The sequence below is a fragment of the Danio rerio genome, chromosome 12, assembly GCF_052040795.2.
Source record: "Danio rerio strain M-AB ecotype USA chromosome 12, GRCz13ab, whole genome shotgun sequence".
NCBI lineage: Eukaryota > Metazoa > Chordata > Actinopteri > Cypriniformes > Danionidae > Danio > Danio rerio.
The window spans coordinates 18,091,855-18,118,789 of NC_141032.1; the positions used below are offsets into that span (position 1 = coordinate 18,091,855).

Here is a 26,935-nt window from a genome sequence, read left to right on the forward strand (position 1 = left end):
CTCTACAAACAAATGTTTGCATTACTATACAGGCCAAGTAGAATATTATAAAAAGAAAATATCAGTTTACAACATCAAACAGCAAAACAAGCAGTTTTTAATGTCTAAAAATGAATGGAAGTGAATTAGACTGGAAGTCTTAGGCCAAAACATTCAAATGGCTGTGCCCGCTCGTCGGCGAAGAATAAAGTGAATAAGCTGCATGCATCTTTTTCGAAAAATAAAAACAACAATACTAATACTACTACTACGACTATTAATAATAATAATAATAATAACAATAATAATAATAATAATAATAATAATAAAATAAATGATTTGCACCTCAAAACATGACACAGACACTGAAGCCGTGAGACACAGTTCTAGGAGGTAATAATACTTAACCACTGCGATGACAGACTTTAATTAAGGCATATTTAGAATGGCCAAAACAATATTTTAGATGTTTTACAATTTTGTCAGCCTTCTGGCTTGTCCATTAATGCCTTTCTTTGCACCTATTTTTATCATCACATGATCTCTTATAATTAAAACACGTGATTTTTTTGTATGCACATTTTCTTTCTTATTAAATAATAAAAAGTTCAATCTACTTAGTTGTGCGCATGCGTTTTTTCCTTCAAGCATTTTTTATGCAATAGTTCAAAATGTGCATAAAATTTGGACGGAACAGAATCCTAGCTACTGACAGAGCTTAAGGCAAAGCTAAGACTGAAATGCCTGTTTGAGCTGTCTAAAAATGACTAGCACTTACACTTTAATGCCATAGGTTTGTGTCAAGATGTGCACCATTAATATTCTTTTCTAAGGCTCATTTTACAGAAGCTGCTTAAATACCCTAATTTACCTAAAACCTTGTCCTGGCTTAAACTAAGCCCTCTCTTCGAAAATGAGGTTTAAGTAATAATAATATGAAATCAATGGAGTGAAGAAATGTGCAAAACATGCAACAGATTTATTATTATTTTTTAGATGACTCAACGACTTGGCCATTCATTGTTAAGTTTATGTATATTTAGGATTTATTTTTAAGTTTCTTAAATATAAAATAATATATATTTATTAAAAACAAACATTATTTTTTGTTTATTTAATGAAACTGTTCATTTACATTCTTAGGTAATGATTGAATGTTTTATTAGCTTAAATGAACAAATACTCTTTACTGGAATTATTGTCCTTAAAAAATACAAAGACTGAAAACCTTTGTGCTTTGAGCAAATCTTAATCAATATTAGCTTACAAAATTACTTTTATAATAAGGAATATGCTTTGTCATATTACATTTGATTAAACATTTATATTGTATTTCTATTTCCTATCCAACTATAGTAGAAACCTAACAAGTGAACTCTCTCTAAGCTGTTAGTTTTTTGACTTCTTTATTTGTTCTATTTTATTGTTGGCCATTTATTTGTCTTTAATACTTACATTAATTATTGTATACTTTGAATTGATCTCTGACAAGAGCTGTGCTGCATATGCATATTTTAAGCATTTATTGCTAAAGCACACTGAACAAAACTCTACAATGCAGTCAAAAGCATTTTTTAAAGAAATGAGTTGATTGATGACTGTTTGACCACCCTGCCCTTCCCTGATGTCAAAGGTACTAGTTATGGGTCTTGAGTTTCATAATGCCCTCCCTGAGTGATTCAGAGCCTGTGAACATCAGGGTCATGCTGATTACATTGTGATTATGAAATGCAGGATATGCTGTCTTGTAATTTTTTATTTATTTGTTTCTGCTAGAAATACACTTCCCTATCTCAGTTGTAACATGCTTAACAGATGGTTTTGTTCCCATGTTCTGTAAATTAAACATCATTTATTCTGATGTCATAATGTCGTTTACAGCTGCATGCAGATCTATCCTTATGGATCAGTGCTTTTGTAGAGTGCTGCTGTGTAAATCTCAACTTTTTTAGCCATCTGCATTTAACCCAATGACTTTGCAAACGTTCCCTGCTGTGTTGACAGTTATATGTGAAACAATATACATTTCGATAAATACCTGAGCTTGTTTACATCTGAACTTTTAGCAGATTACATTATACCACAGATGCTATGCTTACAGAATTACCATTTCAGGAAAACATACATTTCATTTCTCTTTCTCATTCTTCTGCTCTCTGGTTTTGAGATACCCCATATGGGGGAAAAGAACATGACATTTATTTCCTGACTGATGTTTTTTTTTTTTTTTTTTTTTCATTTCAAGGATGCAGCGATTTATAGATTTTGGTTGTAAGATTATAGTCTTAGGAGTAATCAGGGTTTCACGGTTATCACGTTTATTTTGCAATCATTAATTTCAATAAACTACTAGTTTATAAAATCACATGAAAACTCCTTATTTATTTTATTTATTTATACGCCATATTATGCCAGAGTTGTCTTTTAAAGGTAATTTAAATCTGTAGTCCTTGGGCAGAAAGTCGTAAAAAGTTTAACAATTAAAAAAAAAAGAGAAGTACAATATTCACTTACAGTGCAATATACAATACATCATAATCAATAAAATCAAATCAGCGGATGCATGTTTGATTATCTTTAAGCCAAGTATTAAGAACAGAAAGTGGTACTCTCTCTAAAATACACTGATACTTTATTCAATCTTTTTGCTGCTCTGACTGATTATCCAAAAACAGTTCTCTTGAATTTAACTGAACAATCAACTCTAACTGATGACCTAGTCTTGCACATTGACAATTGCACATTGTTTGAGAGGAGGTGGTGGTGCAAGATCATTAAATATTTTATACATCAAATGCACATCAGCATAAAATAAGAAATTATCGAATGGTAGTAATTTTTTGTTGTTCAATACAGTAATGATAGCTCCTTGGCTTTTAGCAAAAATGTTACAGTTTGTTTATAGATGATATACGATGGTTTTAATGTTGTAATGTTCGTGTGGGACCAGCTTAAAGCACAATAAGATAAATGAGGGAAAATCATTGTATTCATAAAAAGTTAAGCAGCAGCCGTAGATAATTGATGCCTGATGTTTCAATAAATCTTCAGGCTTGCTCTAGCACTTTTGGAAAGCTTCTTAATGTATGTTGTTTTATTTAATTTAAATTAGATTCAATAATTATACCTAACTATTTATAATGATCAACAATATTTATTACTTCTCCATTAACTAAAATATCTGAACATTTCTCCTCATTTTTCTTGGAAAAAAAAGAAAACATCCCCACAGTTTTATATTTTTAAGTGTTATTTATTGCTGCTCATTAACTATAATACAGCACAAACTAATAATAATAAAACCAATAGTCCATTTCTCTTTGGACTCAAAAATAAGTGGAAAAAAGTTTTTAGGATGTAAACATAAGCAATATTTTACACTGAAAATAAATGACAGAGCAACGAATAAAGAAAAAAATAACAATAAATAAAAATAGTATTTGTTTAATGTAAATCTAATCATATTAGTTCAGTATTTCCCTTTTTAAGAGAACAATTGTAGTCAAAGGCTGCTGAACCTCTGTCTGAAAGGCACCTTTGATCAACCATATCATCAACTTGTTTGGTATTTTCATTTTGTATCGTTTTCTCATTTTGGAGTACCTTAGAAATGTGTATATTTCATACAAAATGCGAAGCTGATTGGTCAGTTTTTGTTATGTTACTTGTGGTGCACTCATGCCATTCTTTCAACTAGACGCACCTGGAAAGCATGATCGTGTCCTGCTTCATGTGCACCGCATACACGTCACTTCCAATATGTGTGCGACAAAATAAATAACTAATTTGGCGCGCAAAAGATGCGACATGATCTGCCCTGAATAGCCTCAGCCATAGTTATTCCAGTGTATGTGCGTATTAGCCTCAGTGTGCATGCTTGGAACTTTAAATAGCTCACAGTTGGCATAACTTTTAGTTGCAGCAGTTTTGTTCCGTGCAGAAACGCGGTGTTGAGAAGTCTTTACGATTATTTTACCATGACGAATTAAAGCGCGGTTAATAGTCAAATCGGTTAATGGTTGCATCCCTATTTGTTAGACAACTCATAGACCTTTTTCCCTGTTCTAAATTGTTGGAAGTAGGACTGTGCGATTAATCGCAATCGAATTGCAATCGCGATTTGAAACATTGCGATTAGCTAAACACATGATTATTTTACTTCCCCCCCCCCACCCAGAGTAAATAAGTGACTGCAGTCTGTGTTACTTAATAGCCTTACTAGTCAATTGAGTGAGCACACTTTCATTCTGCCCAATCAGAATTAAGCAATTGAACTATGCGAAACATCCACAATAAAAAGCAAAAAAACAGTAAAGCACAAAGTAGTGGGATGATAGCATCTGCTGCCTCAGAAGCATAAATGGACAAATTATTGTCAAAGAAAAACAGCACCTCGGTAATGTGGAAATATCTTTGTTTTAAAGTCACAGACACCAAACAAATCCTGGCCATTTGTAAGAGCTGTCGGAGAATTGTTGCCACAGCGTCAGGAAACACAACCAGCACCTAAAAAAGGACCAAAGGCGGCTATGAGGAGCATCTTGCTAAAGTCTACCAAAATTATTGCCAGTAACACTCAATCTAGTAGCAACCAAAGTACAATTTTATAGTTGTTTGCTAATATAAGTTGATAACTTCATTTCTTTTTTTACCGAAAGCTCACTGCATTTTAGCAGTACACTCTTAAAAAAAAAGGTTCCTAGAGGTTCTATATAGAACGTTGGGGTTCTATACTTGCCAGTAGAACCTTTTACCCAAAAAATGGTTTGTTTTTGATTCATAACATAATTATCTAGTAAAGATTATAAGATAATTATAAGCTATAACACAGATATACAAAGCTTTTTGAGTCAAAACCTAATAAAATGAATGCTGTGGTCAAAAACGTTATCAGTGTACAGTATTGTGAGATTTTTTTCATTTAGGTTTGCACAACTTATATTTTATATATACTTAATATTTAACATTTAAAAAAAATATTTTGTGAAATAAATAAAATAACCAGTTTATTTATTTAGACTGTGCAGTACCATGTTTTTATGATTTAATAATTTATTTCAAACTAATTATCATCGTCGTGGACAGGTGGTGAAGAGCCTCGAGAGTGACGGTTAATTTTTCGAAAGGAGAAGTCCACCACAGCTTCATCATTCACACAATAATATATATATATATATATATATATATATATATATATATATATATATATATATATATATATATATATATATATATATATATATATATATATATATATATACTTAAAGGTTTAATATTTCAAATACATTTAGCCTGCATTTTTGTGTCCTTTATAAATAACACCTGATCTTTCATCTATGGATTATTAAAATATGTTTGGCTTTAAAAGGTTTTAATAATATCCAGGGATGGACTGGCCATAGGGAGAACTGGGACCTTTCCCGGTGGCCTGATGGTCAATCTAGCCTGCCACAGTGACTCTGGCCTGCCGCGCGTACACAGACTCGGTGCGGGCACGAGTGCTGCACTGCTACCTAAATGAAGAACCCTTAAATGGTTCTAAATAGAACCATCAAACTTGAATTTGAAGAACCATTTGGGGTTCTATGTAATGAACCCTTAAAATGGTTTTATTTAGAACCTTTTGGGGTTCCATATATGAAGCGCTTGATAGAACCATTTTTGGTTCTATATAGAACCGTTTCTTTTAAGAGTGTAAGAAGCTACAATACAGATTATTGAGCTGAAGCTTAACTACAAAATTACACAGCAAATCGAAATCGCAATATTAAAAATTTGATATTTTCCCCAAATTGCACAGCCCTTGTTGAAAGTTTTCTCTTTTTTTTTTTTTTACCAACATTTATATGAATTTATGTATGTATTATATAATTTTTGCATTAAATGACAAAAAAACGAATTAATGATTGTGTGGGGTGTTTCTCTAATGCAGCATCTATGGGGTGGGAAATTTGACGTTACTCTATTCTGGCTGCCTGTATAGGTCTCACAATTTATTTATTTTTTCTGAGAGTCTTGATAACATCATCGTAAAGTTTTTCCATTTACTACTTCAGCAAATTGGATTGTGAAAAGAAAATTGTTGTACTCTCCCATTCACTGCGCTCTAAGTTTACCCAACTATGACGACTTCTGCTACTGAGAAACCCGGAAATGAGAAAAGCGTCCATTGTACTCTATCTCTTTCTCCTCTCTCTCTCTCTCTCTCTCTCTCTCTCTCTCTCTCTCTCTCTCTCTCTCTTTCCCACACTCTAGCCTATTCTCACCAGTTTTCAGACTTGGAAAAGTTAAGTGTGTGCTGAGTCAGCTGGGAAACCCATCAGTAAAGCTAATGAACTGGAATACCGGGATAAATCATTCTGGCTTGGCTGAGTTGAAGTCCACCTAACTCATGTAGCCCTGTATACTATAAGCGTAGATCTGAATTAAAACAAGACCTGCTATCTTTATTCTGCTGTTGTAGCCTGTCATAATTCATTACCAAATCTGTGTGTGCTTATCCACTGGAAAATAATCTGACATGGGTTTGCAATCACTCTAAGAAATGAACGTGAACACAGAAACAATATGCCCTAATGAGGTGAAAAACATTGAGTTTGTGCATTTTTTTTTTCTACTGCTGGCTCGTCAGGCATTGTAGTGAACAGAGCTGTACCCTAAAAGGACAGAACTGTCAGCTGGTGTTTCGACTTTTAATTTAGACTCAAGGTTCCATGGGTCCAAGGCATGTTCAAAGGACCTGCTATCTGGTCAGAGACACTTAAGCTGATGGTCCATGGCTCCAAGCCATCAGTTGGCTGAAGTCAGGTCAACATCAGCAACAGTTCACCTATTCCAGCGTTAGGCTTGGGCAATAACCGTTTTCAAGGTATACTGTGGTTTGGAAATTCAAGGTTTTAAAACCGCCAAAATGTTCTGCTATACCATTCCTATGGTAAATGTACGATTTTTATTTATGTTTTGGCTTTGTTTTTTTTAGTTTTTTAAAAACGATATCTCCGGAAGAAAATATATCCAGAGATGCAATATTAAATAGTAAAGAAGTCAGTGTTTTAGAAACACTTAAGTGTTTTCAGTTGAAGTTGAGTGCAAATGCTCGTGCAGTGCATTATGGGATTGTAATGATACATTTTCACTACAGTGTGAAATTTGCTCTCTGTGCTGCTGGCAATGCCACAACGCCACGGCTCTCCCTCGCGAAGCAAGTACTGAAGTAACTGAAACTACAATTCATCGAAATTCCGCTAGTCCTAGCTCCATAATAGAGCAGATTTCTATTGACCCCAATGTTAAAATGGCCAACTTTACAGCAGAAAAAAAGGTGTCTACGGCCTGGTACAAAAAAATGGTATTGGTGTATTTAACTAATAATGCTGAGGAGGTGACTCTTTTTTTTTTTTTTTATAACTCATCCTTTTTTTTTATTAAGTTATATTAAGTCTGCATAATTAAGGGCTTGGCCACTTGAGTGATAGCTAGGTCTCGCTATGATTAGCCTCTAAACTCTGCATATTTATCACATTTTTGTTTTGTTTTATGTGGCTTTACACAGTAAACTGCCTTTTGGAACTATATCCTACAAAGATCAGATAATATGGCATGCTGTGTGCACTTAATTGTGTTCACAAACCATTTAAGTGGCCTGCAGTTCACAGGTGAGTGAAATTATATATATAATTATAATATATAAATATAATATAATTATATATTATATAATTTTATACCATCTCTATAAATGTATTTGTTTATTTAAGATGATTTATAATTTTCTTTCTAACTTGAATGCTCTCCAGAGCCTGATAGATTGATTACCTGTAGGCTATCTGCTAGCGTTGTCATCAGTCATCTGAAGCGTTGTCATACAGTGTTATTCCTGGATTTCATAAATAACCTTGCATTTACTAACACAGACTATATCTGAAGTATTTGAAAAAAAATTTGCATTTTCCTTCTGTTGAAAAAACATCATAGGAACAATGCTTAGCAACTCAATGAATTACAACAGTGTTTTTAAAAGACTAAACACTATATTGATACAGTACACAACCAAGCACAAGTGGTCAGAACACGAAGGAATAATGAAGTATTAAGCAATTCTCCCAAAGAAAAGCCTGTTTAAGCAAAATGCTAGCAGGCGTCTGTAGCTCCCCTCATGTTTTGCCTCTTTGTTCATTTTGTTAACCCCAAGTAGGTGCGATGACATGCGAGCAAAATGGCGACAGTTGGCCAAGCATACTTGTAGCTTAAATTGCGCTTTTTACAATCATATGAGTGATGTCATGGAGACTGCGTTTATATCTTTTACAGTCTATGGTCTGTGCACATTTATCACATGTGCAGTTTAATAGCTACATTGAAGAAATGATTAGTAAATAAACCCACAGGCACACATGGTGCAAAGGTGTGAAGGAAAACATTCTCATAGTAAGTGATTTCAGCAGAGTAGTCCAGTTGACCAAACATTTGTGGTCACACTTTACAATAAGGTTCATTAGTTAATGTTAATTAAGGCATTTATTAACATGAACAAACAACGAACAATACATTTACTACAGTATTTGTTCATGTTAGTTAGCGTTAGTTAATGAAAATACAGTTGTTCATTGTTAGTTCATGTTAACTCACAGTGCATTAACTAATGTCAACAAGCATGGACTTGGATGTTAATAATGCATTAGTAAATGTTCAATTATAATTATTAAATGCTGTGTTGTGGTGTTCATGATTAGTTCATGTTAGTAAAAGCATTAACTAATGAACCTTATTGTAAAGTGTGACCACATTTGTAAACATACGTTTACGTCTTGCCTTGCCTACTTTTCACAGCAATTGTTTTTTTTTCATCTTTATTCCTATAGCGCTTTTACGATTGTGTCAAAGCAGCTTTACTTAGAAGTTTGTAGTGGATTGAAACCGTGTCAGTTCAGCTTTCAGAGTTTAAGTTCAGTTGAGTTTAGTTGAGTTCCGTTCAGTGTGGTGTAATATTTACTGCTGAGAGTCCAAACTGCAAATCCATCGATACGCAGCTCTACAAGTCCCGAAACATGCAAGCCATTGGCGATAGCGGCGAGTAAAAGACTTTTGTCAAAAGTAAAGGATGAAAAACCTTGAGAGAAACCAGGCTCAGTTGGGCATGACCATTTATCTTATGGCCAAATGTCTTGTGCAGAGGTGCAGTCTAGGCGACAGAGGCTGAAGAACGCTGGACATCAACGAAGACTCATCTGTCCCTGGATTCTCACAGGAATCAGACTCCTGCTCTCCTCTCCTCCATGTCCTTCATGACCACCACAGCAGCTGCTCAGGATAGGGCCTGGTTCAGGATAATGGAAACCTTGAGATCATCTTTCACAGGTCTTGGATCACATCAGTGGCACTGCATAATCTCAGGGGGCCTCTGGATGAGTATCCCCAGTTGGAAATAGAGAATAAAGAGAATAATTAGTGTAGGTGCTGTTCATAGTGTATATAAATGAGATGCAAAGACCACATTCAAGCATCATGCTGCTATGTGATGCACTGAGTGTATGCTTTACTAAAAAGGTTTTTAATCTAGTTTTGAATTGCGAGAGTGTGTCTGAGCCTCAGATATTATCAGGTAGGTTATTCCAGAGTTTAGGAGCCATAAATGAGAAGGCTCGACCTCCTTTACTTGACTTTGCTGTTCTAGTTACTGCCAGAAGCCCTAAGTTTTAAGATCTCAAAGAGCGGGTTGGATTATAGTGAGACAGAAATTTGGTAAGATAAACAGGAGCTAAACTATTTAATGCTTTATAGGTAAGAAACATGATTTTATAATCAGTATGAAACTCAACAGGCAGCCAGTGTAAGGAGGATACAATTTGGGTGATATGATCATATTATCTAGACCTGGTAAGAACTCTGTCAGCTGCATTTTGTATTAGCTGAAGATGGTTAATAGAGGATGCTGGGCAACCAGTGAACAGAGCATTACACTAAAAGGTAGGCTGCTGCTGTGCGTTTTGTTGCTTGACATTTCCATAAAGCCAACCAATACATAACCTTTCTGATGCTCTTGGCTGGTCCCAACATTTTCTCTGTTCTGCTGTCAATCCTATAATGCACTGCAGAAAGAAAACATGACAGCAAAGTTAATTTATCTGCAGTCCAGTGGAAGCTGATTTGCCATGCGGTTGTTTTGGGATTTAAATATATTTAATTTGCAGGTAGTTTTAATCTAACTGACCCAATTGCCAAAAACATTGTAATATGTGTAGTGAGAATAATATTGTTGCTTTTGGTGAAGGAACTGAATATGAATTCATCAATATGCATTAAATAATTTATTCTAAGCCATCTGTAAAATGTAGCTGTTATTTGTTGTAGATGTTCAGTAATTTCATTTGTAACCAAAGAAAAAATTTTAATATTGTGAGATTCTTTCAAAAAAAAAAAGAAGCTTCTCAAAATTTATTTTATAAAATAGATCAATTATTCTTATGAAATGTACTTATTATAAATAAAAACAATTACTATGAATCTTTCCTCAGGAGCACTAGAAATGTGGCCTGGCTTGTACTCTTCTAAGTATAAGCCAGGCCACAGGTCTGGTGCTGTATTTGTTGTGTACTCTTTCATGCCTAAGACACATCTTAGCCTATGCAGTTGTCGGATAATGTTATTGGATTATGGGCTGATGATGCATGCTGGGCTTCATCTCCACACGGCCTGAGCCCCAGCGATTACTCTTGATCACATACTCGCTAATAGACACATTTTCACTATTTAAAACATACATTTCGCTGGTAGGTTTTAGTTCTTTATTTCTTTCCCAATGATATGATTTTGCTTGTAGAAGTTAAACAGAAGGATAAATGATTGATCTAGATAAAACCTATGGCTTAATGAATATCTTAAGAGTGTCAAAATACTGACTAGAAAATAGAGATGCATTAATTACAATTTTGTCGTCCAATTTTTTTTTTTTGTGAAAAGAGTTTTGCCACTTTTTGTTTTCTTCTTTTAAGAACTATATTTATATTTACTACTACTAATAATAATACAAAAATAAATCATAATAACAATAAACATCACAGTTTTCTCCAAACTGCATTAACAATAGAAAAAAAACACAATATTCCTATAGTATTTTTTATAGCTTTTTAGTCCAAAGAAGAGTACACTATGTATTGTTAATTAATAATTGCATAGCTTTGTGTTATTGTTTTATACTTAGGCAACAATTCAGTTAACTTGATCAATTTGTGTTGAGACAACATGAAGCAGTTGTATGGAATGCAGCATTTTTTACATACTTATTATATACTTAGCATTTTTTCTACTTATTTTTATCTTATTTATTTTTATCTTGTGTCGGTAAAGGGTTTACTGACAACTTCAACCGACATGCCTGATGTTTTCTTTCTCTAAACATGATTATAACTGATATGTATAGCAGAATTATTTCCTCTCCAGCAAACATAAAATAAAAAAAAAAGCTCTCATCTGGGATTCTGTGCTCAAAGCATCCGCTGACTGCCTACAGGTCAGATGTCCGCATACGCTGCGGCGCATGCCAGAGTGAGTGTGTGGTCATGTCACATGATGATCGTTTTCAGCGGTAAAGTGTAGACTGTAGAAACGCTAGGTGAAATGTTAGTGTGGACGTAGATCGTTAACTAAAACGTATTCATGTAAATGGGGCCTTAGTTAAAGACTTTTCATTAATTCCCTAAACAATCATATCAGCTTGTGTAAGTCTGTCACATTGTGGTTGTCAGATATGGGTTTTTTAATGGATGATGGCAATGTTGAGACATTAGTTTGGCCAGTAGACTGAAAGGACGCCAATATAATAGTCCCTCTCTATAACGCGGTTCACCATTCTCAGCCTTGCAGTTCCACAATTTTTGTGCAATTTGACATCCTTATTTATTTATTTATTTTTTTTATTAGCGCATCGTGTTCTGCATCCTGATTGGCTGTAGACCATTGTCAATCAATCTCCACCATGTGTCCTAAAGAGTGCGTGCGTGTGTGTGTGTGTGTGTGTGTGTATATGTATGTATATATATATATGTGTGTATATGTATGTATATGTATATATATATATATATATATATATATATATATATATATATATATATATATATATACACACACACACACACACACACACACATTATATTTACACAAAACCAGCTGGATCTTTGTAAACTTTAGTGATATAAGATACATTATACACAAAACATTATATTTTGTACTTATTCTCTTTTATCTTTTTAGATGTTGGTCTGAATCGAATCGTTCATCTTGTAATGCGCACCGAACCGAAAGTCTCATACCAAACGGTTCAATACGAATACGGGTATCGTTATTTATAACATATATATTTATATCTTAAAAATGCATTTTGGTTAACAATATTATTTATTTGCTATTTCATATTTTTGATATTATTTGATTATTAGTCTCAATGACTTATTGCTGCTTATTGACCTTATTCTCAAATGCGGAAGTGTGCCTGTTTTCGCGATTGTCTTAGAACTTCCGTTTCAGTCGCCTATGGGAGAAATGACAAGGAATAATAAACGGCAAAAAACGGTCAAACTACTTGCTCTACAAACAAATGTTTGCATGACTATACAGACCAAGTAGAATAATACAACAAGGAAATATCAGTTTGCAACATCAAACAGCAAAACGAGCAGTTTTTAATGTCTAAAAATGAATGGAAGTGAATGAGACCGGAAGTCTTGTGCCAAAAAGATTCAAATGGCAGCGCCCGCTCGTCTGCTGAGAATAAGATCAATTGAAGCTTAAAAAGAACTAATATAGTCCATGAGACATTTATTGTATCTTATATCACTAAAGTTTACAAAGATCCAGCTGGTTTTGTTAAATAAACATGTATGTCCCAGTTTGTTTGTTTGCTTGTCAGATTTATTGTAAATAATATGACGCCTTTATGACACCTTACACTAGATGTCAGTTTACTTATTGTTAAAATAATAATTGCAATATTATCATAGATTATGGATATCACACTCCCCTAATCACAAAAGATAAGGCTGTCTGACCAATCAATGTAGAGCAGGTCCTCAGAAAGAAAGAACGAATCTTCGAAAACATTTCAAGACCCTTTGTCAAATAAGGTGATGTGAACTCCATATTATAAGAAAATTATTTAAGAAGCATATAATTAATATTTTTAGTTTATATTTTTCTTGTATGCATGGACAAATCCAAAAACAAGTTCAGAATCTTTAAAATGGTTTAAAGGAATGCTTCAGTTTTTATTTATTTATTTATTTAAATCCCATGTTTCTCAAAGGAGAGTTGTCTGAGTAGTGTATCCCCTGCGGTATGGTTCATCCCACATCTGACTGTATTCTATCCAGATAAATTCATTATAACATCTGGTTAAATTTATTATAATAACAGATTTGCGATTTTCTAATGAATGTTTAGTAGTTGTGTTATAATAAATAAACAGAAAAGCAGATGGGAATTTGTTAGGGAAGCTAGATCCTATCACAATGATTGCATGTTAAGGCTGAGTGAACACGCAGCCTTTGGTGTGCATTAATACTAGATGAAAAATTTTGATTTCTCTTATACCACATCCTTTTTGAATGTGCTAGGACTTTAAGTGAAACATCAACTTACAGTTTAGTTGTATGATGCGGCCACTATAATGATGCTTAAAGAAAGTGTTATTTGAAGTAAAGTGGAAGGGAAAATGTCTGTGGATTTAGTCAGTGTCAGGGGAAATCTGCTGTTGAAAGATGTCCAACTTCTTTCCCGCTGCTTTATCCTACAAAAAAGGATGAGGAAGGCTTAACTGTTAAATGTGGTTATACTGTACAATGTTGTAAATAATTTATATTCCTAAATATTATGTTTAATGCAGAGCTGATAGCTGTACTTGGCTAGTGTGTGGGTTAATATAGTTCATAAATCAAAGGTCAGAAACATCCAGGCAGTTCTTTAGGTCTTTATTTTGTACAATTTTGCAAATACTTGATGTTTATTTAGTTTTTCTTTAGTGTGTTTTAAAGGGATACTATTTTGAACAAGGTTGATAAGCAGACAATTGACAGTGCTAATTGACTTCCATACTATTTTTTTGTTTCGTACTATGGAATTCAACTACCTTTTCATTTATTATTAGCACTTTGGGGAGTTTTCACCACATAGAACCCAGAGGTTGTGTTTTTACAAAGTGTTTTAATATTTAAAATATTATAAAGTATTTGTTCAACTCTTGCAATCTTTTGAAAGAATTTCTAATGCCTTTGGCTTTGCTTGTCCGTACAAGCACTGATTATTTGGTTGTGCAACTTAAGGAAAGGGAGCGAGCTGTTTGCACTTATAATAAAAAAGCCAAATGGCTTCTGACTGTTTTTCTTCTGATGTCCTGCTATTGTTAATTGGGGTCTTTCGTACTTTAATCTGTCTTTTATGACCTTTTAAAAACAATTTTTGTCTTACAGCGTGCTTTATTGTAAATGTTGTAAAACTGTCTGCTTCAACAACCCTCATTCAAACTCTGTTGTCTATTAAATCTCCAGCATTTTAAATATTTTGATTATATATGTTTTACATGTTATATAGCTCTATATGTGTGTTCCTCTTTTTATAATGTTAAATTTCATAGTATCCATAGATAGCAGTTTTCTGTCATCTTCTTTCTTAATGGAAACATGCAATTCTGGGAATAGTACATTAACTCCAGTGTTGCAGTTCTTCACAGGAGAAACTTTCATGAAGTCTCTTATTGAAACAGAAAGAGCCTCTTCAAGGTTATTATATAACAACTCTCAATTGCGCGTTCAGACCTGAAGTCTATCTTTTGTGCTAAATCTTCTGCTTAATTCCAATTGAGTCCCTTGCGTACATTGTGTAATTTAGAGATTAAATGGATTCATTCCAATCTCTTGACAATAATAATGTCTACCAAGCCTGCAATGCACTGTGGAGGAACACAGTCAATTCTTCCAGTGCTGTTTCTCCAAGGGAAATGACTAAAAGTTGCTTACCTTTTTCCACATGCATAATTAAAGGTACAATAGGTGATTATCTTCAGAAACCAGAAGTTTTATGTTGTGCTGGTTGATGGTCTCTTCACATTCCCATAGTAATGATTAAAGTAAATTATTTAAATGTGTTTATAAGTATCTTTTTATTATTGATAAGGCATAAAACAAAACAAAACAAAAAGTTAATCCAATTAAATATTGTCGGACCGACAAATAACTCAATTACAACAGGTATCTCAAACTGTCAACAAATTTAAATTTGAATTTCTGCAAAGCCTCTTAGGGAAATTACATTATTCTGTTGAAAACAACTATCTGAAGGATGACACCTTATGTAGATTGTGTTCTTGTTTATGAATAGGTTTATATGCACGGTAGTGTTGTTCAGCCACTTAAAACATTCAACAAAAGATTGCCTATTTTCAAGTTCATTAAGTACCTTTTACAGCACCGATAATATAGTTGGTTTAATAGACCGGAGCATTCGTTTAGTTGTTAAAGTGAAAAAGGAGATGAAAACAAACGATGCACTCGTTGTCTTGGTAACGTAAACATAACTGTAGTGTAAAGAGATGACCTGATATTTCTGTTTTTAGCACTCCTTTTTTTCTGATCTAATTTTTATATAGTTTACCAACAAAACATAAGTAAATGTGCTCTTCCACCTAAACAGCTTTACTGAGGTGAAGTTTGATGTATATTCACATATTTGTTCATTTTTGAACAGTGACAGCCTGTGACACATTTTTGGGGAATTATAATTCCTGCACCCACTGGCCCGTCAACAACTACGCTTGATAAAGTGCATGTGTCCATTAGGATTGGGCGGCATCTAAATTTTGATATCATCAAACCTCCCTATTTTACCCTGGTATTCGGTATTACCGTGCATAATAAAAAAAAATGACGTAAGGCTCAGACAGTGTCACTAAACCATTCAGAAGCTGAATACCGTATATGCGACCTTAGGTTCGCGGTCACCTGTTTGTCTTGTTTGTGTTAGAAATCTGCACATACGTGTCAACATACACGCAGATGCGCACGTGCTTGCTCGCTCGGGAGCGATGTTGTTAGAGCGCGCGCCCGCTCCCTTTCAAATTAGACCAGAGTTACCAACCGCTCCCGCACTTTATTCGGAAATTCATTTCCGCACAGCAAAAAATCTGGTCAGACCTATAGTTTGTATTTACCACATCTCCCTTCTCGTTCGGTCGAAACCGGAAATCCTGCTAAACCACAGGTCACTTGGTGTGCGACTCGCCACCTCACCCTCTCCTGATCTCTCGCTCTCTCTCTCTCTCTCCTCCACACTGTTGACAATCACGCATATGCATTTGTAGCCATTAAATAAATAATATTTAATATTTAATACTTATCCCCTATTTAAGTGCATTGTTTTTTTATGATGGTATAACGGTATTGAAACTGACACAGTTGCTATTTTTAGATCCTGCAGTATACCATATTACCGCCCAAGCCTAGTGTTTTCTAACAGGTGAATGACATGATCTAGTGTTATATCTAATCAGTCCGCATTCACGATTTCATGACCCAAGGAGGCGTGGCTTTGGACGACAGGGGAGGATCGTAAAATTTCAAAGCTTTTATGCTAATGCTAGCATTCTGACAGATCACCTACTGCACCCCCCACCCCGTCTGCAAATTCCTTCCACAGTTAGCCACATCAAGGGCAATGCATGAACCATCATCTCTACTACTTTCTACACTTCCTCCTGACAAATCATTTATTTCTTCATAGTGCACATCATTTACTTCATCTTCCTGTATTTGGTCATCGCAAGCTTCTTCCTTACCAGCAGCACTACAACCTGGAACTACATTATCATTAACAATATTTTCAGAAACATTTTGTTTAAGGCTGCACAAGCGTTTCAGCATCAATATCAAATGTGTGCGTTCACAATAGTCACATCGCAACCTCTGCAATGTGGAGTTGGGATTATTATAATTGATCAGCAATAAAGAAAGCACAGCGTTATTTTACATTAAATTTGATTATTCAATAATAGGGCCAGGACAAAATATCGATGATGGTTTATTGTGATAATTACACCCGCGACACATTATTGGCGTAGTCAAGTATCGATATTTATTTAAAGGTACAAATGATCTGAACTAATTCATCAGCCCTGCAACAGTGGCAACAGTATGAGGTGGCACTTCCTGTAGTGTTAGATTGAGCTCATATCAATGTTGCAATTTTACAAAATGTATGTGCTTTTAATAAAAATGCATCATATATATTTTTAACAATTTTTTAGGGGGTTTTCCCCTTTATTATGATAGGACAGTACGAATTTCAGACAGCATTGTCTGAAAAAAAAAAGCATTGGGAGCAGAGTGAAGGGAAGGATCGACAAAGGACCTTGAGTCGGGAATCGAACTCTGGCCGCTGTGAGCACATTTGTGCTATATGTCAGTGCAGTACCACTTTCTGCTATATATAGCAGAAAAAAAGCCCTAATTTGGTCTTTTACCAATGTTGAGATCTTTCGTTTCAGTTTGTGTGAATAGGCCCTCGTTATACATTATGTCTTTTGTGTGGACATTTGTGTGAATGCTTTAGTCTAATATCATTGAAAGCACTGTAAAATCTTTGTAGTGTACACTATATGAGCTGTCAATGAGACAAACAAAAAGACACATCAAGCGTTTCATTGGTAGAGTTAAAAAACGTATACGATTGTTTTCTGAAAGTTGTCTCGTTTCAGTGCCTAATTCTTCGCGTACAAGCAAATTGTACTAAATTGTACGAATAAGATCATATGAATTTATACGAATTATCCACTAAATCAAAACAGTTACGAATTGCCGTGAGATTGCGTTGGACGGGCATGTTTCATTAATCCAAATGCTGCTTTCAAATGCAGAAGCAAGACTTTTAACCTCACATGTGCTAAACTTCACGTGTCATGTTGCTCATTGTATGGCCTCCTTAAAGATGTTTTTGCAAATGCCTCATATCTTAAAGGGTTCTACCCTTGATTGTGAAAAAAAATGTTTGGCTTGGTCTAAGCAGTCCTTTATAGGTAATAGCAAGACGCATGCTATAGACCCCTAGATGACCTGAAAAATGACATGCATTTCTAATCATAGAGCTTACGCGAGCCTCTGGTAGGATTTGCTCCCTTGGAAGGAAACTTGTTCCTTAATTGTTTCAGTTGTTTTTGGCATTTACGGTCCTGTTCAATTACATCATGATTTTTCTTAAGGTCCTAGATAATGCATTATTGTTATTTATTATTTTGTTTTTCAGATTTCATAAATTAGAGAACAAAATAAAAAGATGCACTTAGGTTCAACATTATTTGTTCTTTAGACATTCCTCGTTAAAAGAAAAAAAAAAAACTGTAACTGTTTACTCAGGAAGCCATATTGTAATTCTTGGATGTTAGAAAGTGAACCATGTAGTGCTTTAAGATTTAAGATACCAAAAGCAGCAGTTAAGTGTCAACATCTAAAAATCTATTCATATGTTTAATGCTTAGATTTCGTTATATAGATTTTGTGTCCCCGATCCAGCCTTAGACTAGTGTAACTAAGTTGCTAACCCATAACTACTTGTGGTATTTATGCCTTTATCTTCTGGTCTGTGAATAGTGTTTTTCACACCCTTCTCCCGTCCGTGTTTTACTTTTCCCCATGATCATTTCATTAATTCAATTTCAGTCTTCAAAGGCATTCTCCTTGTTCTCTTTTGTACTCTATAGCGAACCCGTTTTCCTCCCTTTTTGTTTCCATTTCTGCCTTTCTCCCTCTTGTCCTTGCTTCGTGTGGAGGCTATTAGCTATAAACATGAGGTTTCAGTCCCAGATGTGGCTCATTAACCTCAGCACCCCAAAGCACGAATCCAGGAGGGCTCTGCTAACTTCCCTTCACCAGATTGTAATTCTTTCTTCATATCAACAACATCTGCACCCCCATTTCTCACAGTAGTGTGTATAGACGTACACACATGCTTTTTGCTTGCATGGACAGGCATTTAGAGTGGGTATATAAATATAACTGAATAATCGATAACAATTATTTAAACTAAACAATAGTACAAGCTAAAAATTAACATTTATTTTTTTTATCCACAAATTGTGCAGCTTTTACATTACTTAAAATGAACGCAATTCATTTTAAAATTACAAACAGTGCAATTTGGTAACACCGCAAATGATTAAAAAAGAATTTAACATGTCTCAATCAAGAAAAAGTTTGGAGCACATATTTGATGCATAAGAAGTTAAAATGCACACCTATAAATCCATTACTTACTAAAAGAAAATAGCCTAATAAACTACTGTTTATAGCAATGAGAGTATTACAAGAAGTTATGTTATTAAATGTTCATGTTAAAAAATAAATTAAGTTATTTTTATTCTAATAATTCCAGCTAGATTTTAGTGAAATTGCAATTTTGCCAAATAACACAGAACTTTCAGTTGTTATATGTAAAATGGCCTAAATACATGCAAGACTATTCCAATATTTTGCTCAACTCCACCATCTCGCATCTGTATATATTTTAGCTGTTGTGACATGACTGCATCGATCGCTCACACCCCCACACATCATTAATCGTGTTGTAGCTACTGTAGGATATGCATAATATATGGGAGCGCTCATGCGTCTTCGGACCTGTCAGATCGCGCTCTCTCATTCTCATACAGCAGAGAGTGGCTGTGTGCAATTCCATCCTGCGCGATTCAGAGAGCAGAAATTCGTAAACGCATGACCAAGTAGAGAAATAAATAACACGCTGTTGTGTAAATAAAATATTACTTACAGCTATTTACCTTGTTTATTAAAAGAAGTTGGGATCTGGCTTAATATATAAAATATAATTAACTTGACCTCGCTGGGAGGGTGGGATGCCCCTCCTAATATAATGGTAGGGAAAACACTGCCTGGTGTCTATAAAGTTTCACCTCAAAATGCCCTTCAGATAATTTATTACACTGTTAGAAATGTTAGTCTGGGTGAAGGTACTCTCAGAAATAAAAATATGGGAGCTGTCACTGGGGCAGTATCTTTTCAAGAGGTACCTATTTGTACTTAGGGTCATTTATGGTATGCCAATTGTACACAAAAGTACCAAAAATACACCTATATGTATAATGTACCTTTATAGTATTGTTATGGATTTTATATCATCATAACTTTGCATAGTGTCTGTTTGTTGACGCAGAAAATGAACACAGTTTATTATATCTTCACCTTGACGAATATGATGTTATGATTTAAATTGAGAAGGATCCATATAGAAAGTGTCTGTGAGATTTTTTACTTAGACGCATTCAATGTGGAGCTGACTAGCAAACAATATCAGAGCAGGTCAGTTGTGGCATCACACTCTACTATTTCTCCATACAGCTTGTCTGAGAGACTGCTTTTTGATATTTGGAGATAAAAAAACCTTTTTAAAATTAAAATAGGTTGGTTGTACACACACACTGCCAACAAACCTTTATGTATAAATTGACGCATTGAAGTCACATCATTCTGAACCAGAGATATACATAAGTGCTTTATGCTCCTCTGTACTGGAGACACATTGGAGTCTTGAGTCACACTGATAGCCTATTTCTTTATATCACAACTATCATGTCTTTTTTATTTTTAAAATGGCTGCATGATACATTTAAATTAAACATTATAATTTTATTTTCAACAATTTGTATTTTATTTATGTGATTTATATGTCTACACAATTAATTGGTACTGAATTAGTTTGTTAATTACATGTATTTTGTTATTTGATATTTCTTGCAAATTTGTTGTTATTACATTGGTTGCTCCTTTCCACAAGTTCAAGGTTGCTTTACAAAAGATTAATGTACACAATAAACAACACAAAATAAAAAAAAAACACCACAAATTTTTTTTTTCAGCAGAAATGCATTTTAAATTAATGTTTAAAGCCAATGATAATTGAAGATAGACAGAGTGAGGGAATAGTGTGAATTAAGTAGATTGTGTCTAACATTTAAACAAGTGAGCATCATTTCAATTTACAGAGTTGTAGATTATTTTTACAATGATCAAGTAAAAACTTGACATTTCTGAACCTCAAGTTTTTCAAAATATGAATAAACAACAATGCACTCACTTTTAAGCCATAACTATACATGACCTCTACTCTCTTTGGTTCAGTGCCAGGTCAAACATTCATCTGAATGTCTACGGTGTGCATACTTGCAAGGGGTAATACCTGTATTGTTGTCATTTCTGAATAAGATTGCGTGGGTGTTTGGTTTTGGATTAATTGCGCAACTCTGCTTGCTTATGTTGAATGGATTGTTTATTAATGTCACTCGAAATTCTCCATCATATTTTTCTGCCTCTGTTTGTTTTGTGTGTATGTGTCTTACATCATGAGCAGTTCTTTTTAAAAAGACTGTTGAGTTAAAAGAACATTTGTGCACTTTGTGATCTCTTGATTTTGTTAACTTTAGCTGCACTGTCTAGTTTATGAGCACAGACATTCCTTTTAGAATGCAGTGTATGTAGTCAGTAGACAGTATTGTGACTCAGTAGTTGGAGAAACAGAAAGTATTGTGTGCATTTTGGTGCTAATCTCTCTCTCTTTTTCTCATTCTATCTTGTTATCATTCTCTGGGGCTGTTCAGGGTAATATGAGAGTCGTAGCAATGTGGGCTGGAGTCCTATGTGTTTTCTTTCAGTGTTAGAGTGTAGTGTGTTAGTGATTATGACAGTGTTTTATGTACACTCGCAAATATCCTGTTTTCTATTTTGTTTCATTCAGTGATTAAACAAAGGTGCTTTTTTTAAATTCAGGAACAGGCGACTAATTTTGTTTATCTCTTTCAACAGTGGAATGTTATCCGCAAACTCATTGTCCACTAGGAAGTGAACAGGAACGCCCACTGTCACTGTCATTCATTGGAACAGTGGATTTCCGTGTTGTAGGTTAAATCAGTCAAAAAAACAAAAAACAAACAAACTTGTAACTGGAGTAAGAGAGCATGGATGCCTTGGACTCTTTGCAAAGCTCATCTCTGGATGCCAAAGCTGAACGTATTGCCCGCTACAAGGCTGAAAGAAGACGGATGCTGGCTGAAAGATATGCAAACTTGGAGGAGAATACATCTATATACACACAGAGGGAAAGACATCAGGAAAGTACAGACACGTCAAATGTTGCGCCCAGCTCGGAGACGAAAATGTTGGATGTTTCTTCTGGACTGAGTCACCACAGTAAAGAGAGTGGAGTTTTGAGCGAGCAAGGAGAGAGGAGCAATTCTAAGGAAAACACCAATGCATTGTCATCCCATGACATCTTAATCACTCATGAAGACCAACCAGCAAGGTCACGTCAACAACACAGGTAAGGTAGAATCTGAGGGTGTATCCTGTTTGACCATTTACAAAATTGTACAGAATGTTCACTGCTTAGTAAGTTCAATGTGAGGGCAGCATTTAGTTGTTAAGAACTCTTCCTAGTCAGCGAGATTGAGGTCTATGCCAGGACACGTCCTGCTGTTTTGACATTTGAGCTTTTTGTTTTGGTTTGAACTTACAGAAGTTCAGTTAGTGTGGAGTGTATCTCATTTCTGGGAATTTACATGGAGATTTTAAATGTGCAGAGCTTCCAAACAGTATAAGCAGACTTGCAAAACCAGCATTTTAAAATAAAATAAAATAAAAAAAATGTAAAAAAATTTATTAACATGTATCATGTATTATCATGCTTTGAGCACACCTTCCCAGATGAGAGTCGCACACGTCTGACAGGTCACTAAGGATCTTCTTCTGGATTTCTTGCTATATTTGTTAAACATGATATTTAATTAATATTTACTCTGTCTGATGACTCATTAGTATTTCAAATCTATTACTTGTTCTTAGGTAACACGTTTTGGCTGAGCAAAAAGATTATACAGTAATTTATTTAGCCACATACACTGACTCTGCACATTTGACTGATTGCTTGCCTTTATTGTAGCCTAGGCTATAAACTTATTGTATACTTTTATAATGGCCATTATTGATTATTCATTCATTCATTTTCTTGTCGGCTTAGTCCCTTTATTAATCCGGGGCCGCCACAGCAGAATGAACCGCCAACTTATCCAGCAAGTTTTTACGCAGCGGATGCCTTTCCAGCTGCAACCCATCTCTGGGAAACATCCACACACACATTCACACACACTCACACACTACGGACAATTTAACCTACCCAATTCACCTGTACCACATGTCTTTGGACTGTGGGGGAAACCGGAGCACCCGGAGAAAACCCACGCGAAGGCAGGGAGAACATGCAAACTCCACACAGAAATGCCAACTGAGCCGAGGTTTGAACCAGCGACCTTTTTGCTGTGAGGCGACAGCACTACCTACTACGCCACTGCCTCGCCCCATTATTGATTATTAAAACTGATATTTAGCAGAAGAGACAGGGCATGCTTAAATATGCATACAGTACTAAAAAAGGTCGTATAAATATTTAGCTACACGATACCTTAACATTTTTAGTGTCTGTTAAGTTGTTAATACATACCCTACCCTTAATGGCAACCCTTCTGTTTTTTCTGGTTTTTCCTATCCCGCTATCATCTCTTAAAGCAGTGGTTCCCAACCTTTTTCTCTGGGGCCCCCCCCATGAACAAATACAAACATTGGAGCCCCCCCACCATATAAATACACACGCACGCACACACATATGTGCCATATATATATATATATATATTTACTGTATGTGTGTGTTTATGTGTATTTAGATAGGCTTTGTCTTATCTTTTCTTGGCTTTTCTTCGCCTCTGAAGAATCATTGCATTGACGTTTCTCTGCCATTCTTGTTTTGATTTTGCCTTTACGAGAAGTTGGACAAGCACATTGCGCAAGTGAGCAAAATGTAACAAATAATTGAAAGTTATTTATTTTAATTATTTTTACTATTATGTTGGAATTTTAAGCATGTGTGTTGATTTTTTTTTTTTTTTTGGTACTTAAAAATACATATATAATAGTAGGGCTGATTTTGGGAAAAATCATAATCACAATTACTTTGGTCATAATTGTAATCACAATTATTCAAAACGATTATCAGTTAAAGTCAAAATTATTAGCGCTGCTGAGAATTTTTTTTTTATAAATATTTCCCAAATTGTGTTTAACAGAACAAGGAATTTAACAGTATTTTCTCTAATATTTTTTTTTCTTCTAGGCTTATTTGTTTTATTTTAGCTAGAATAAAAGCAGGTTTAAATATTTTGAAACCTATTTTAAGGTCAATATTATTAGCCCCCTTAAGCAATATATATTTTTGATTGTCTGCAGAAGAAACTACTGTTATACAATGACTTGCCTAATTACCCTAATAAGGCTTTGAATTGCACTTTAATTTGAATGGTTGTATTTTGAAAAAATATCTAGTAAAATATTATGTACTGTCATCATAGCAAAGATAAAAGAAATCTGTAATTAGACATGAGATATCAAAACTATTATGTTCAGAAATAAGTAAAAAAAAACTTCTTTCCATTCAACAGAAATTGGGCAGGAAAAGGGTTGCTAATATTCAGAAGGGCTAATAATTCTGACTTCAAGTGTATACACACAGTTATTTTCCACCCTGCAAAGGAAAGAGAAATAAATACAATAGAATAAAAATATAAAACAAACTGTGCTTTAAGCATCTCCACTGTAAGAAAAACACATTAGCTACAAAAATCCTTAAGTCAAGAGCAGAGAAACATTTTCTCCTTGTTTGATTAATCATAAAAACAGGCGGCAGCAGGAATATTTTGCGCTGTCTCTTTAATAGTTTCTCTTTCACGTCTTTTAAACCTCAACTCGTTTGTTTATTACACAAATGAGGGTTAATATAAATAATCACTAAACACCGCGTTTTGACACCTATTTGACCATTAAAGCGCTCACGTTAAGATGACTTTAGATGTCTGCGCTCCTCTGCTCGTCTCAGTGTGCGAATGCTGACCAGCCGCATGCTTCTGACTGCGTGTGCGTGTAGCACACAAACACATAGGCACGCGGTCTTTCGCAACACGTGTACAACTGGAAAGGGGGCGGTATATGATGCATATAATCGTTTATCTTGATTAATGCTTTTTTATAATTGTTTGAAATCGAAATCGCATTTTGGATTAATTGTACAGCCCTATATAATAGTGGAGCATTTTTATGCCTTTTTCTACCTCAACACTTATCCTCTCCCGCGCCCCCCTTGTGAACTCTGGCGCCCCCCTTAGGGGGGCGCGGACCCCAGGTTGGGAACCACTGTCTTAAAGGGTATTTTCCCATATTTTTCCATGTAATTTCAATCTTTCTAAGAAGGGTGGCAATAATATACGCAACACATACTGCCGAACCACCCCTTACTCTTGAATGCGAGTCTGTTTTGTGCTTTCGTTTTAGTTAGACATGGAAACACTTTGACTTAAATGTAGAAACGCCACAATTCCTTATCATTACAGGTGCCGTCACCCCTTCTATGCAATCCTGAAAACAGTCATTAAGCAGTGTGTTACTGTTAGCTGACACGCTCCATAGTGATAAATAGATGCTGTTTCCCAAATGGATTCTGTTCACACCATTTGAAGATGAGTGCAAGTCTGGGTTTTGGGTGCGTGTTTGAACAGACATTTACCCATATAATAATAATAATAATAATAATAATAATAATAATAATAATAACAACATCTAAAGATATCGATCTTGGTGGAAAAAACTAATTTTGTCCTAAATCAGCATAAAAAGTTAGGAAAGCATTCTAATGCTTTAATTATAATGTTAGATGTGTGTATTTTTAAAGTGCCACCTCTGTTATTTAATGTAATTAAATGAAAAGTATTTGGTGGGTGCCATATCCCTTATTTTCATATTATAGTCAATATGGTTAATATAAAAATAATAACAAGCAGTTTTCTTTTATATCATGCATTTATTTTATTGTTAAGATAGTGAAACAACGTAGCCAGGATGATGCGAATGACATTATAAAGCCCATTTGAAGATTGACTGTGTCTTCTGGAGTTTGTTTTCCATATCAAACTTGCGAAGTCTAAACTTACAAGGAAAGGATGGAAGACTGAACTATTAATATAAAGATAAAGCCCCAATCAGATGTCTGCAGTCACGCCTCCATTTTTAGATGTCTCCATTTTTGCCCATCCACACTGGTACGGAGCAGCAGCATTTTTGTATCAGAATCAATTTTGTCCTTAATTTTAGTTTTATTGTTGAAGTCATCTACCTCTTGATAAGGTTTGTGAACTTTAGTCTGATGTGCTGCTGCAGGCCTGACAATTGTAATAATTGTACTTTTTTCAATTAACAAAATTAATATAAATAAAAATATTACAAAGGCAGATTTATAAATGATTTTGATTGAAGTTCTTTGATATGATCACTTGATTTCCTAGAAAGGACGTGTAAGAACTAACCATGACTTTTTTTTTTTTTTTTCTTTTTTTAAGGATTTAATCCACATTAAAATTAGAGTGGGGTGTTTACATTCTGTTCATTCTCAGTCTGAGCCTTTACACGCCAAACCAGCTCATCCTGTCCTGGCATGTTACTATTTAGTCTTTAATTGTCTGTTTTGTAAAGGTCACTGGCTTATCTGGGTCATGTAGGGTATGTGTTATAGTGAAAGTAAACTTGGACATGACTTTAAATACCAATGACATGGGAAAAGTTTGAGATAATGATGAAGCTGCTATGGTAGTCTTTATCTATACAAGTATGTTTGAGGTCAATGCGATTGTGTGCAGCTGCAGCAGATGTGTTGACTGTTATTTGATCTGACGACAGCATCATTCTGTGTTGGGTCTGTGGAAACCGAGCCTAATTTAACTCTTTGTTTGTTATTCAACAGTTGATATTTCTGATTGCTATATTGTGCTGCTTAATGACTGGTTGTAGTCATAGCTGCTTTGTTTCACAACAAGAGGAAAGAG

General features: G+C 34.7%; 1 protein-coding gene across 4 annotated transcripts in view; it reads left to right on the forward strand.

Annotated features, from left to right (window-relative positions):
- The window catches only part of svild (supervillin d), a 135,404-nt gene that overhangs the window by 10,566 nt on the left and 97,903 nt on the right, over positions 1-26,935 (forward strand). For 2 of the 4 annotated variants that reach the window (XM_087276008.1, XM_087276009.1), the window contains exon 2: positions 21,825-22,338. The exons of the other annotated variants lie outside the window; for them this stretch is intronic. In XM_087276008.1, the coding sequence (XP_087132134.1) occupies positions 21,977-22,338 (362 nt within the window). In that variant the 5' untranslated portion in view covers positions 21,825-21,976. The remainder of the gene's footprint in view (positions 1-21,824; positions 22,339-26,935) is intronic. 4 annotated transcript variants of the gene reach the window in all.